Source organism: Epinephelus fuscoguttatus, linkage group LG8 (genome assembly GCF_011397635.1).
Source record: "Epinephelus fuscoguttatus linkage group LG8, E.fuscoguttatus.final_Chr_v1".
Taxonomy (NCBI): Eukaryota; Metazoa; Chordata; class Actinopteri; order Perciformes; family Serranidae; genus Epinephelus; species Epinephelus fuscoguttatus.
In genome coordinates this window covers 21,773,033-21,788,296 of record NC_064759.1, presented here as the reverse complement: position 1 = coordinate 21,788,296, position 15,264 = coordinate 21,773,033, and the positions used below count along the sequence as shown (strand labels likewise).

Genomic DNA, 15,264 nt, shown 5'->3' with positions numbered 1-15,264 from the left:
ATACTATGACGTTTTTATGACATGCCACAATATATTTCTTTCATATGCTATACTATGAAATTTTTTGACATGCTACACTATGACGTTTTTTTGACATGCTATAATATGACGTTTTTATGACATGTTATACTATAACGTTTTTATGACATGCCACAATATATTTCTTTCATATGCTATACTATGACGTTTTTATGACATGCCATACTATTACTTTTTAATGACATGCTATTTTATGACATTTTTATGACATGCAACACTCTGATATTTTTATGAAATACTATACTATTACTTTTTAATGACATGCTAAGTAATGACATTTTTTGACATGCTATACTATGACGTTTTATGACATACTACACTATAACATGTTTTTGACATGTTATGCTATGACCTTTTTATGACATGCTATAATATGACTTTTTTTGACATGCTATTCTTTGAAGTTTTTGTGACATACTATACTATGACGTTTTTATGACATACTATACCATGACATTTTTATCACATGCTATACTATGACGTTTTTATGGCACACTATCCTTTGACATTTTTTGACATGCTATACTATGATATCTTCATGAAACGCTATATTATGACAATTTTATGGCACACTATCCTACGGAATTTTTCTGGCATAGTCTTACCGTACAGGTAGAGTCATTTTCTAACTGGGATTTCACCACTTTAATTTTTTTTCACTCCAAATACACCATTTTCAGTGCCTTTTTGCTTTTATGAACATGTAGTAACAAGTACCAAACAGATTCCTGCATTCTACAAGAAAGTATGCACGTGCAGATAAAACATTTATTGACATGAGGACATTTATGAACAGCAGAAGATGAAATAGCTTTAATACTGTTATGCTGTGCAGCAGTTCTTTACTGAGGCTTATTTCTGAAACATACATGTTAAAACAATGTGTCATATGAATATTGCATCATTTCATGACAGGCTTTGAATTCAGCTTTTGTACGTAACTATGTAACTGCCGACCAAAGAGCAGAAAGAATGTCTGTCTTTCTTTCTTTTTTTTTAAACAAGCACAAACATTTACATATAGTCCAGTGTGTGGGGCTTAGGGGCATCTATTGATGGAAATGGTATTTAATATTCATTATTATTTCATTAGTTTATAATCACCTGACAGACAGAGTAGGTCCTCTTCCCAAAGTCCTCCATGTTGTTCTAAAGTAGCCCAGAACAGACAAATAAAAAACTCGAGATCGGTCCGTTCATGTTTTTGTGGTTTGCATATGGGAGAAATTTCAGTTCTACATCATTACATCTAGATGCCACTAAATCTTACATGCTGGAACTTTAACACAAAATAAATACAAAATTGTCAATAAAAAAAATTCAGACAAAGTGTGTAACTGCTTCTTTCCTCTGCGAAAAGGTTTTATTTGATAAATTGACAAAGTTAGCATTGAAATATTAAATATCAACAATAATTAAATGTGGCAGGATTTTTCTATAGTATTGAACCACGTAGAAGAATAAAGGTTGTGAGTTTGAAGGGAGTATTTGCTGTTATGGTTGATTGTGGGGTAACTACCTACTATATTTATTCAAAATACCTTTAATGGTTATTTTGTTTAGCTTTGCATATATTCAGTAAAGAGAAACCAAAGAAATTACAGTGACAAAAGCTCAGAGCTAACCTTGAAGCCACCAGTGTGTTTTACTGACTTTAAATAAGTTGCCTGCAGTGCAGTTTCTGCCTCCACTGCTGCAGACTTTTTGAGCTCAGCTGACTGCAATAAAACTAAAGTGAGATCTGGTGAAGTCTCCTAGTAGTTTAAAGTCCAGGATCCTTTCTTTCAAATGGCATTTCCCCCATACTTAATCCTTAATCTTTTCGTCTACAATAAGACCATCAGTGTCTTTCTCTTGTCCCAAATGAGTGTCAGCAACTGTCTCTTCTTCCGTTGCGTCCCCGTTGCTTCCTCGGGACTGCAGACGGATCTCAGCATACTCAGACGTCTTGGAGGCCAGGCCTCTGATCTCCTCTTCCCCAAGCTTACCCTGAGATTTGGCCTGGAGTTTAGCAAAGTCCACTTTTGCATACTGGAGAAGGTCTTCCTCAGCTACTCCTCCCCCTTCCACAATGGCTTTATTGTCATAAATCACATCTTCTTTGGACAAATTGATCACTCCTTTCTCCTCCATAGTGGCTTTATTGTTATAAATCACATCCTGTTTTAAAGAATTTGTCACTCCTTCATCTTCCAGAATGGCTTTATTGGTATAAATCACATCCACATTCGAAGAGTTCATCTACAGGAGAAAAAAAAAGGAGATTTGCTTGAGTAATGAAGAAGGGACAGTAATTCTCATTACACAATTAGGCTCGGTTAGATCAAATCTGCTCCATTGTTAAAGGGACAGTATATGGTAAAGAATGCCATAAAAACCTCATAGTACAGCATGTTATAAAAATGTCATAGGATAGAATGTCATGAAGATGTCATAGTATATTATGTCATAAAAATGTCAAGGCATAGCATGTCAAAGAAATGTCACAGTATGCCTATAGCATGTCATAAAAATGTCATAGTATAGCATGTCAAAAAAAGTCATAGTAAAGTATGTCATGAGAATGTGATAGGATATTATGTCATAAAAAATAGTATATAGTATATTATTTATTATCATAGTATAGTATCTCATAAAAAATGTCATAGTATAGCATGTCATAAAAATGTCATAGTAAAGCATGTCATAAAAATGTCATAGTATAGCATGTGATCAAAATGTCATAGTATTGCATGTGAAAAAAAATCACAATATATCATGTCAAAAAATGTCATAGTATAACATGTCATAAAAATGTCATAGTATAGCATGTCATAAAAATGTAATAGTAAAGCATGTCAAAAAAATGTCATAGTATAGCATGTCATCAAAATGTAATCATAAAGCATGTGAAAAAATGTCATAGTATACATGTCATAAAAATGTCATAGTATAGCATGTGGAAAAAAAATGTCATATGTCAAAAAATGTCATAGTATAACATGTCATAAAAATGTCATAGTATTGCATGTCATCAAAATGTAATAGTAAAGCATGTCATAAACTGTCAAAGTAAAGCGTGTCAAACATGTCAAAGTATAATGTGAAAAAACTGACATAGTCTCATGTCAAAAAATGTCATAGTATAGCATGTCATCAAAATGTCATAGTTTAGCATTTCATAAAAATGTCAAAGAAATGCATATCATAAAAATGTCATAGTATAGCATGTCATAAAAATGTCATAGTTTAGCATTTCATAAAAATGTCAAAGAAATGCATATCATAAAAATGTCATAGTATAGTATGTCATAAAAATGTCATAGTATAGCATGTGATCAAAATGTAATAGTATAGCATGTGAAAAAAATGTCATAGTACAGCATGTGATCAAAATGTAATAGTAAAGCATGTCATAAAAATGTAATAGTAAAGCATGTCATAAAAATGTAATAGTAAAGCATGTCGTCAAAATGTAATAGTAAAGCATGTCATAAAATGTCAAAGTAAAGCGTGTCATAAAAATGTAATAGTATAACGTGGAAAAAACTGTCATAGTATAACATGTTATAAAAATGTCATAGTATGGCATGTCATCAAAATGTAATAGTAAAGCATGTCATAAAATGTCAAAGTAAAGCGTGTCATAAAAATGTAATAGTATAACGTGAAAAAACTGTCATAGTATAACATGTCATAAAAATGTCATAGTATAACATGTCATAAAAATATCATAGTATAGCATGTCATCAAAATGTAATAGTAAAGCATGTCATAAAATGTCAAAGTAAAGCGTGTCATAAAAATGTAATAGTATAACGTGAAAAAACTGTCATAGTATAACATGTCATAAAAATGTCATAGTATGGCATGTCATAAAAATGTAATAGTAAAGCATGTCATAAAATGTCACAGTAAAGCATGTCATAAAAATGTAATAGTAAAGCATGTCAAAAAATGTCATAGTATAACATGTCATAAAAATGTCATAGTATGGCATGTCATCAAAATGTAATAGTAAAGCATGTCATAAAATGTCAAAGTAAAACGTCTCATAAGGATGTCAAAGTATAACATGAAAAAACTGTCATAGTATGTCATGTCAAAAAATATCATAGTATAGCATGTCATAAAAATGTCATAGTATAGCATGTCATAAAAATGTAATAGTAAAGCATGTCATAAAAATGTCATAGTATACGTGTCATAAAAATGACATAGCATAGCATGTGAAAAAAAGTCATAGTATAGCATGTCATAAAAATGTCATAGAAATGCATGTAAAAAAAATCATAATATAGCATGTCATAAACATGTCAAAGTATAGCATGTCATAAAAACATCATAGAATAGCATGTCATAAAAATGTCATAGTATAGTATGTTATAAAAACGTAATAGTATAGCATGTCAAAAATTGTGATAGTATAACATGTCGTAAAAATGTCATAGTAAAGCATGTGAAAAAAATGTCATAGTATAGCATGTCATAAAAATGTAATAGTAAAGCATGTCATAAAATGTCAAAGTAAAGCGTGTCATAAAAATGTAATAGTATAACATGTGAAAAAACTGTTATAGTATAACATGTCACAAAAATGTCATAGTATAGCATGTCATCAAAATGTAATAGTAAAGCATGTCATAAAATGTCAAAGTAAAGCATGTCATAAAAATGTAATAGTATAACATGTGAAAAACTGTCATAGTATAACATGTCATAAAAAAGTCATAGTATAGCATGTCATCAAAATGTCATAGAAATGCATGTCAAAAATAATCATAGTATAGCATGTCATAAACATGTCAAAGTACAGGATGTCATAAAAACATCATAGAATAATATGTCAAAAAAAATGTCATAATATAGCATGTCATCAAAATGTAATAGTAAAGCATGTCATAAAATGTCAAAGTAAAGCATGTCATAAAAATGTAATAGTAAAGCATGTCATAAAAATGTCATTGTATACGTGTCATAAAAGTGTCATAGTATAGCATGTCATCAAAATGTAATAGTAAAGCATGTCATAAAATGTCAAAGTAAAGCATGTCATAAAAATGTAATAGTAAAGCATGTCATAAAAATGTCATTGTATACGTGTCATAAAAGTGTCATAGTATAGCATGTCATCAAAATGTAATAGTAAAGCATGTAAAAAATGTCATAGTATAGCATGTCATAAAAATGTCATAGTATACGTGTCATAAAAATGTCATAGTATAGCATGTGAAAAAAATGTAATAGTAAAGCATGTCATAAAAATGTAATAGTAAAGCATGTCATAAAAATGTCATAGTATACATGTCATAAAAATGTCATAGTATAACATGTCATAAAAATGTCATAGTAGAGCATGTCATCAAAATGTAATAGTAAAGCATGTCATAAAATGTTACAGTAAAGCATGTCATAAAAATGTAATCGTAAAGCATGTCAAAAAATGTCATAGTATATGTGTCATAAAAATGTCATAGTATAGCATGTGAAAAAAATGTCATAGTATAGCATGTCATAAAAATGTCATAGTATGGCATGTCATCAAAATGTAATAGTAAAGCATGTCATAAAATGTCAAAGTAAAATGTCTCATAAAGATGTCAAAGTATAACATGAAAAAACTGTCATAGTATGTCAAAAATCATAGTAAAGCATGTCAAAAAAAATGTCAAAGTATAGCATGTTATAAATACATCCTGGAATAGCATGTCATAAAAATGTCAAATTATAGCTTGTCATAGTATAGCATGTCAAAAAAATATCGTAGTATAGCAAGTGTAGCATATCATGAAAACGTCATAGAATAGCATGCCATAAAAACGTCATAGTATAGCATGTCATAAAAATGTCATAGCAGAGTATCCCATAAAAATGTCATAGTATGGCATGTCATACGCATGTTATAGTATCTTATAAAAATGTCATAGTATAGTATGTCACCCTTGTCAGTTTTACTACACTAAGACATTTTTATGACATGCCCTTCTATGAAGATTTCATGGCATACTATACTAGGATCTTAAATTTTATAGTATGTCATCAAAACATCATGGTATAGAGTGCCATAACTTTGTCATAGTATGCCATTGAAACATATCAAACATAGTATCATGTGCCATGAAAACTTCATAGTAAAGGATTCCATAAAAATATCATAGTATAGCAAGTGTAGCATGTCATAAAAATGTCATAGCAGAGTATGCCATAAAAATGTCATAGTATGGCATGTCATAAGCATGTTATAGTATCTTATAAAAATGTCATAGTATAGTATGTCACCCTTGTCAGTTTTACTACACTAAGACATTTTTATGACATGCCCTTCTATGAAGATTTCATGGCATACTATACTAGGATCTTAAATTTTATAGTATGTCATCAAAACATCATGGTATAGAGTGCCATAACTTTGTCATAGTATGCCATTGAAACATATCAAACATAGTATCATGTGCCATGAAAACTTCATAGTAAAGGATTCCATAAAAATGTCACAGTATAGTGACTTGCATACATCATAGTAGTCTAAAATATTATAGTGAAGTGGGTCTAAAAATGTTATAGTATAATTTGCCATAGAAAAGTCATAGTATAGTAAAACATTATGAATTTGCTGTAAAAAAAAATCATAGTATAGTATGCCATAAAACATCATAGTTTGTATGCCATAAAATGTCATAGTAGAGCATGTCTTAAATGTTGTGGTGTAGTATACCATAGAAATGTCATGGTACAGTACGTCATACATATGTCATAGAAAACTAAAATGTTATTGTAAAGCATGCTGTAAAAATGCATACTATACTATGACATTTTCACATCTTACTACACTGTAAGATTTTGATAGTATATAGATTTTGATAGTATATAGTATATAGTAGTATATAGTATTTGATAGTAAATAGACGTTTGCATGGCATTCTATACTATGAATTTGTTGTGGCATAATTTATTGTTGCGTTTTAGTATACTATAACATTTAATGGGTACTTACTATGACATATCTCATGACTATGACCATCACATTTTTAGGGCATTTGGTACTGATGTTTATACTGCATTCTATACTTTAACATTTTACTACACTAAGACATTTTTATGGTATATTATATTATCATGTCTTTATGGCATACTATACTATAGTTTTCTACTACACTATGATGTTTATATTACACACTACTGTGACATTGATATCACTGTAGTGAATTGTTTATGACTTTTTAACTCATTCAAATACAGATTTGACAGTAAAAAGATAATTTTCTGAAAAGTTTTATTTGTACTTAAAATTCATTGCTCATAGGTTATGTGAAGGTTTTTGTGCATCTTAAGTTTGAACCTACATGCTTACATAGGTTTTGTGCAAGGACAAAACTCACCCCATTAGTAACTAAACAGTCGGAAGTGTCCACCATACCCTTGTCGGGTGAATGGCTGCCTTTCCGTTTCCTATAATCAACACAAAAAGCAATAGTTATATGTACATTAATTTACATTTTTTATTGAAGTCTCTCAGTTCATGGTCATATTGAGAGATGTTCTGGGGCAGCCATGGGTGCCCGATGAAACTTATTGCAAGCCTGGTCACAATCCAAGTCACACCTACAACAACAAACTCAAAATGTATTTCTGTCTCATTTTGAAACCACTTTTCAGCATGTCCTATTAACAGTAGGGTATTATGGGTGCTAGCTCCTGTCCTCTTCAGCTGTGTTTTCATATTTCTTACCTGCAAAAGAGCAGCAGCAGTGGGACACACACCAGCACCATCCCCACTGCTCCCACTGCAGAGCCAATCGTAACAGCACGGAGGTCTGAAAAGTGAACACAAACCATATGAGTCAGTAAAATGAGAGAGAGGCAGAGTATGCAGAAGAAAAGCTTGATATAAATGTAGCATCCTGCAGATTCCTTCACCTAGCTGTGTTTCACTGGAAGATATATTGAATGCAAAATTATCAGAGCCCAGTGAGTTGAAGCTGAGGCAGACCAGAGTGGGCATGTCTTCATCAAGATGGTACAGGGTGATGAGACTCCTCATGCCCACGCTTCCCAGGGGAACTTCCCTGATTGGGATGACAGCAGAGTGATTCACAGGCTCCCCGGCCAATTCCCAGACTAGGGAGGGAGGCGGGTTCCCCTGGCTGTCACAGGTGCATCGGAGCAGGGATAAAATCTTGACACAGTGGGACGAAGGCAAGATCTCTGGAGCAACTGAGACAGAGAGGGTAAATGGCTACTTGTAAGTTCTTAGTCAAACATGTTGGGAGTATTCAAGGCTTAAAATGAATAAAAGATGAATAAATCTCACATGTGACATCAATGCTGGCAGGCTCTGAGTATTCAGCTCCGTGGACATTCAGAGCTTCACAATAATACTGATTCTCTGAGAGTTTGGTCACATTGAAGGTGAAGTCTCGCTCAAAGCCCACCACTTCTTTCTCTCTTCCAGCCACTCTGAACCAGGTGACGTTAATCGCTGTTGGATTGGCGATACTTGTGCAGGTCAGAGTTACAGAGCTGCCATCCTGCACTGGACCAGAGGGGTCAGCAGACACTGAGGTGTTCTTAGGGGGATCTGAAAAAGATGATGTTTCTGTTAGTCATGTGTCCAAGTCTAAGGTTCTTACTGTATGTTGGGAATGCACAATACATTTAACAAGCAAATTATTTTTAGGATGATTCACAAGAGGTTTGTGGGCTGTAGGGATTTGTAAATTCAAGGTTTGTTTTGCTACCTCAAATTGGTGTCCCCCATTGTGGTTGGATGAGAATACAAGATTATGATATTATTCACATTGTTCTTTTTAGGAGGATTTTTGAGAAGGAAAAAAAACGTTTTCTGGACTCCTTTATGTGTGTGGTGAGAGATTTACAATATAACAAAAACAACCCGATACAGTCACAAAAATCCCACTTTTTTTTTTTTTTTTTTTTTTTGCAACAACTGCAGCACTGCAGAGTTTAGTTTCGAACAGAATATGACCTTCAAGTTCCAAGGTCACAAATTAACTTTAAATCTAACTTTTGAAAAATACGCATTTTCCTCTTACCTGAAGTGCTGTTTATCAATCTAGATTATTATGGTTTGAGCTGCCAAGCATTGGAGATACTGCCTGTAGAGATGTCTGCCTTCTTTAAAATATAATGGAACTAGATGGCAAAAAAAAAAACATCAGAAAAACTCAACTTTATGACTACTCTTGGACAAGAGGCTTCTGTCCCTGCCAGTAGGAGATGTAAACATTAATGGCATCCTCCTCAGCTGGGCTTTAACGTTAGCTAGCCCAGTGGTGCTAGCAGTAGATACACACTACCTTCTTTGCGGTGATACGGTTGGTGGGTGTAGTTGGGTCGAAAGAAAATAGTTCCTGCATGAAACTGCTTGGGACAAGGTCTTTGGAAGAGACATTGCTGTTTGGGGGAGGAGGTCTTAAAGCACCACAGCCTGAGTGCCATCTAGGTCCATTACATTTTAGAGAGGGCAGACATCTCTGAGGCCAGTATCTCCAACACTCGGAAACTCACACCAAAACAATCTAGATTGATAAATAGCCCTACAGGTAAGAGGAAAAATATGTATGTTTCATTTTGGGGTGAACTGTCCCTTTAAGCCACCACAGATAAGAAGGCCCTAAAGTGCCCAGTGAAAAATGGTTTTGCTGATGAAGATGATGTGATATGATCCAATATACCAATACTGAATGATTAATGGAGGCTACTTTTTAATAACGAGAAGCAAAAAGTAAAAAAAGAAAATCACCAAGTCTGCAGAGAAAACAAAAGATTTATGTATAGATACTATAAAGGTTTACTTTGAGTTGCCTTTTCAGTAAACCGAGACAACCTTTTCATTTTATTTGGTTGAAAAAGATGTCTTAATAAAGACAGAATCCAAACAAAACATCTACACATTAATGAACACAGTGGCACACATGTGGACGTACTATACAACAGAGCTCAGTCATGATGGACCACTGACATAGAGAGGATTTTGAGGTTGTCACGCATTGCGACAATGCGTTACTGTCCAAAGTCCAGACACTGTAGTGTTGCCCTGTGACTGAGTCTTGGCTTCAGATCATGTTTGGGTGACCACAGCTGGATGTACAGTAGTTATATACAGCATATGAACACACTGGAAACATACAGTTTTGTTGTTTGTGTAAAGTCTTTACTGTGAAAAATGAACTTACACTGAATGTCCAGCTGAATCTGCGGTGAGATTTCCTCCCCCAGCTCACTTTTTGCCGTACAGTGGTAGTCACCACTATGACTCGGGTCGACATTGTTTATAACCAGACTTGATCCAAGCTCCGTCTCCTCCTCGTTATCTTTGTACCAGGTGTAGTTGGTCACAGGTGGGTTGGCACGGCTCTCGCAGAGCAGAGAAACAAAGCTGCCTTCCAGTATCGGACCACTAGGGTCAACAATTACTCTGGTGTCCTTGGGAGGAACTGGAAAAACAAACAAGTATGGTTTCAGTCAGTGTTACTGGACATTATTTGTCATCTGTGCTTCTGTGTCACTCTGACTTACATTGTACATCTATCTGTGTGATGGATGAGTTCTGGGTTCCATATCCGTTACTGGCTTTGCAGAAAAATCTGCTGTCCACTTCTGAGACCGCAGTTGAAAGCCTGTACTTCGAACCTACTGCTGACACCTGATCTCCATCCACTTTGTACCAGGTGTAGCTGTCTACAGCTGGATTTGCGTTGGCGCTGCAGGTCAGAGTCACTGAGCTGCCCTCTCTTACAGGGCCAGGGTCGCTAACTGATGTGTTATTTGGAGGATCTGAAAAAGAATTTTGAAAGTCTTGTGAGCTTTAGAGGTATATATTTCAGGGACAGATGTAGGAGTGGCATCAGTCTTGCGGCACCAGTGGCATCAAAACAATACTTTATTTTACATATCCCACATACTGGGACATATGACATGCTAGCACATTCTCACTCTGACCTTGTCACATACATTTTGGTCATGGACTTTCCACGTCCACATATGATATGCAAGATACCCTGGGTGCATTGGTTTTTGATGTTCTGGGACATCGTGTTAAGCTCTGCCTGTTACATGCATTGTCTTCTTTCAAGATTCACTTCTGTTTGCACAGGAAATGTAACTTTTATATACAGTCTCTTTCAAAATAAATGCACTACGTTGGTACAACTTTTTTCTCCTTCAACAACAAAAGCAGGTGGTTAGGTTTAGGAAAAAAAGAATAGGGTTTGACTTTAGAAACTTACAGGACGCGAAGAGCGGTTTATTGGGTGAAAGTCGGTGTTTGTTGGGCCAACACCTACGGCCAATTTAGAGTCACCAGTTGACTTAACCTGCATGTCTTTGAACTGTAGGAGGAAGCTGGACTACCCAGAGAAAACCCACACTGTCATGGGGAGAACATGCAAACTCCCCCACCCCAGGTTCAAACCAGTAACCCTCTTGCTGTGAGGCAACAATGCTGACTGTGCAGCCCATGCCAGCATAGTGACACACTCTATTGGGTCAACCACTTTGTGATAATTAATGCTTTATAAGAGGTTTACAATTTGTAACTACTTGGATTATTATTAATAACAAATCATTTATTAAGGCTTTATGAATTAGTCATGAGCCTCACTAAGAGCAACCTTTGGGTTCCCAGATTGTGATAAAATCCATTTGGCACCAATAATTGCATCAAGTCTGCAATGAGCTGATAATGGCAGACATTATGCTGAAGGAGGCTTAGCAACCACACAAATGGAATTTTTTACAACATGTCATAGCAACACATTATATAAAATGAGATGACATGATAGGCTGTGATCTGAAACAACACCCAACACAGCAATTAGACACAGAAAATGCCAGAAACATACTCACAAAGAACACGGAGGGTCAAGCTCTTTTCATACAGAAGGTCTCTGTTGCCAGCTTGTCGGATGTAGAGAGCGGTGCATGAGAACTTTTGTCCATTGTGGATGTACGAGGCTGTGAAGTTCATCACAGAGGTCACAAATTTAGTTTCCATGTTCTCGTCAGTGTCACCTATACTGGGGGTCCAAGTCAGAACTGGTGGAAGAACAGGACAGGGAGCTACAGCCGTGCAGTTCAACTTCACTGGAGTGCCTTCTTCTACCTCCAGCCTGGATGGAGTTATGGTGGGTTTGGGCAGTGAATCTGAGGAGTAAAAACAAGGAGGAAATGGCAAGAGAGATTCCAAAAGATGTGGGTTTACATGTGGAAGAGTTACAGGACAAAACACAAACTTTGAGTGGTGATAGCAACACTCGTTCTGAAGGTGAACTTCAGATTGTTGTCACACTGCAGTCTGAAGTAATAGCTCTCATCATCGTCCGGTGACAGGTTGTTGAAGATGGTGGTGCAGTCCTTCTCACGCAAGATCCCAGTTAGGTTTCCTTGCAGGATATTAGAGCTTGCGAGTTCTCCAGTGAGGCTGGAATCAAACACCCGCGTTCGTCTCCAACCTCTCTTCCAAATAGCTCTACACGAATCATCCAGGTGTCGATCCCAGCCTGAGAACAAGGTGAAAGTGCAGGGGATCATCACACAGGATCCACTAAGTCCCTCGACTGTCTGAGGCATGAAGGCTGCCCATTGTTGGCACAAGATACCTGAGGTGAAACAAAAGCAACAAAATAAGTGCAAACCAAGGCTAACATGAATGTAAGCATTCCAACCAGTAGTAAATGTCACAAAATTATCATTATTTAAGGGAAACTAAACCATCCAAATAGAACACCCAAAAATGTTTTTGAGAAATTGTAATCATTTGAAAGCATCCAAAAAGCCTACCTTGAAATAGACAGCACATGAGCAAAACCTTTACAGCACCTGCCATACTTTTCTGTCAGGTTGATGATCCTAAAAAAAAAAAAGGTACCAGACACACAAAATCTGATAATTATTATTCTTGGTTAAAGGGTGACTTTGGTATTTTCCAACCTGGACCATTTTCCCATGTTTTGTGTCTCAGTGACTAATGGAAACAGCAATTTTTGAAACTGGTCTTGCATTGAGCGAGATGGCTGCAGGCAGCAACCCCGAAACAGGCTGCAATGTAACCCTTACAGGCAACTGAGGACTGTCAGTGTATACACTGACAGTCCTGCTTGTTTTTTTGCCACTGATAGGCTTAAATTGTTATTTCAAGTTTCTGACAATGTTATGAAAGGATTCCTACACAGATAGACCTTTTGTTAAGGAGTAAGATCCTTTTCATTTAACTCCTTTTAAATAAACAGTAATTTCAGCGTGTATACGGCCAAAATATTTTCCCATTTGACTGAGTGAATTAAATCTTTATTTCAACCAAATCAGAGTTGCCAATTGTTAAAACAGTGGAAAGATGAACCAGCAGGTTTTTAGAGCGTTGCAGAATGGTGATTCGCAGGTAGTTGCTTGTTTCATCTCGTCTCATGGTGAATCTTTGGTCTGAACTGGGCTTAAGGCTTGTTTCTGGTTAAAAAAAAAAGAAAATCTTACTATTTAACAAAAACGTCTATGACTGTAGGGATCTTCGCCATAGTGTTGTCAGACACTTAGAATAATAATCTGAGCCAGTCAGTGGCAAAAACAAACACTTTCCGAGGATGTACATTGGCGATACCCAGTTGCCCGCAGGGATTACATCATAGCCTGTTTCACTGTTGCTGGCTGCAGCGCTCTGGCTCGATATCTGAACACTTTCAAAAATTGTTGTTTAATTAGTAACTTAGACACAAAAACATGGGAAACAGGGTCCAGGTTGAAAATAGTGAAGTTAGCCTTTAACCATTACATTATGAACAGCCAGGGTAATAAAGAATAAATCTTGTTTTTAGAGGAAAATTATACTTCGTCAATCTGACACACAAAGTGAAAGATCGTTATTTGACCATTTCTTTGTCTTGTTACATTTTTTTGTTGCTGAAAGTGATTCCTAGTATTTGTACTGTTTAAAGTATTTAACAGTAGAGAGGTACTACCGTGCTCATATGAATTCTGAAAGACATACAAAGTATTCAGAATTATATGTAAGAAAAAATGTTTTGCAGCGTAATTTGAATGGACTCTCAAAAGTCAAAGTATTCACTTACAAAGTTGTTGTTTTAACATTATTCAATATTACATTAAGTTGTAGTGCGGCAGTGAAGTAACATATTACTGTAGCTGGGAAAATAATGTGCTTCCCTTTGCTGTTATTTCATTAAATAAGCAAGCAGACACGAGGAAGTTTTCTACGGGTCATATGAAATGGTTTACAAGTATGCAAACTGTGATCTAAACAGCAAGTCTGCAGAACAGTGTTGCAGTGATGAAATATTACATGAATAAAAGAGATGAAATTCAGTGTAAAAGTGCACAAATCTAGCAAATGGGCACGAATAAACACACCTTGAACCTCAATAAAGACTTAACTAATGTACCAGTATTTTCAAAGTGTTTAAGCTGCTTAAGTTGATATATTTAAGTACATTTGTGACAATGAAATAAGAATTTATTTCTGTACAAATCTACAAAACAAACTAACAAGATAAATATGACATGCAGTCATTTGAGCTATCTGAAAATTAAGCCTCACCTTACAGCCAACAATGATGTTCAGCATACGACGTCCTGTTTTTCTGAGGAAAAAAGAACACATTTGAGATTTAAATACACAACTCCTGACTTGAGCATAAAGTATATTCAGTGCTGATATCTTATCAAATTGTTTTTGATAAAGAAGCAAATTAAGGTTTTACCAGCATTGAAGGGTCAGTGGTAATAATCCAACAACTGAGTCATTTCAGACTGGTGGAGTGTGGAGATGACACACTTGGCTCTTGTATGATTGGGCTGGGGAGTGGCGTTCAGCACAACAAGGTTTTGATTCTCTCTCTTCAGTAATTCAAGACCTGTCAGTTATTTTCTAGGGAAATTACACAGCATGTGTCAGTGTCAAATTTTGACACCAGAAGAAGAAGTTGTGGTTTTTTTTAAAGATTATTTTTCAGGGCTTTTTGGCTTTAATGGACAGAGACAGGGTGAAATGGGGGGAGAGAGAGAGAGTGGGGGGATGACATGCAGAGAGGGTTGCAAGCCGGAGTCGAGCCTGTGACCGCTGCGGCGGCGATGAATCACCTTTGTATATGGGGCGCCGGCACTATCTACTACACTACCGACGCCCCGTTATAATAAATTATAATGTGATTTAAATGGTGAACTATTGATTGCGCATTTGACAAAAAAAAAAGGGATTAAAAAAGCAGATTTTTT

At 35.6% G+C, this 15,264-nt stretch overlaps 1 protein-coding gene across 1 annotated transcript; it reads right to left on the bottom strand.

Annotated features, from left to right (window-relative positions):
* Positions 1 to 1,833: 1,833 nt before the first annotated feature.
* On the bottom strand, positions 1,834 to 14,777 carry LOC125893344 (B-cell receptor CD22-like). Its single transcript, XM_049583943.1, has 12 exons — positions 14,751 to 14,777; positions 14,588 to 14,630; positions 12,820 to 12,888; positions 12,273 to 12,638; positions 11,887 to 12,183; positions 10,558 to 10,815; positions 10,215 to 10,475; positions 8,330 to 8,596; positions 7,936 to 8,232; positions 7,748 to 7,832; positions 7,398 to 7,467; positions 1,834 to 2,280 (listed from the first exon to the last, which is right to left on the bottom strand). Exons 3-12 carry the CDS (start codon positions 12,863 to 12,865, stop codon positions 1,846 to 1,848), a joined length of 2,382 nt encoding a protein of 793 aa, XP_049439900.1. The 5' UTR covers positions 12,866 to 12,888; positions 14,588 to 14,630; positions 14,751 to 14,777; the 3' UTR covers positions 1,834 to 1,845.
* Positions 14,778 to 15,264: the final 487 nt, after the last annotated feature.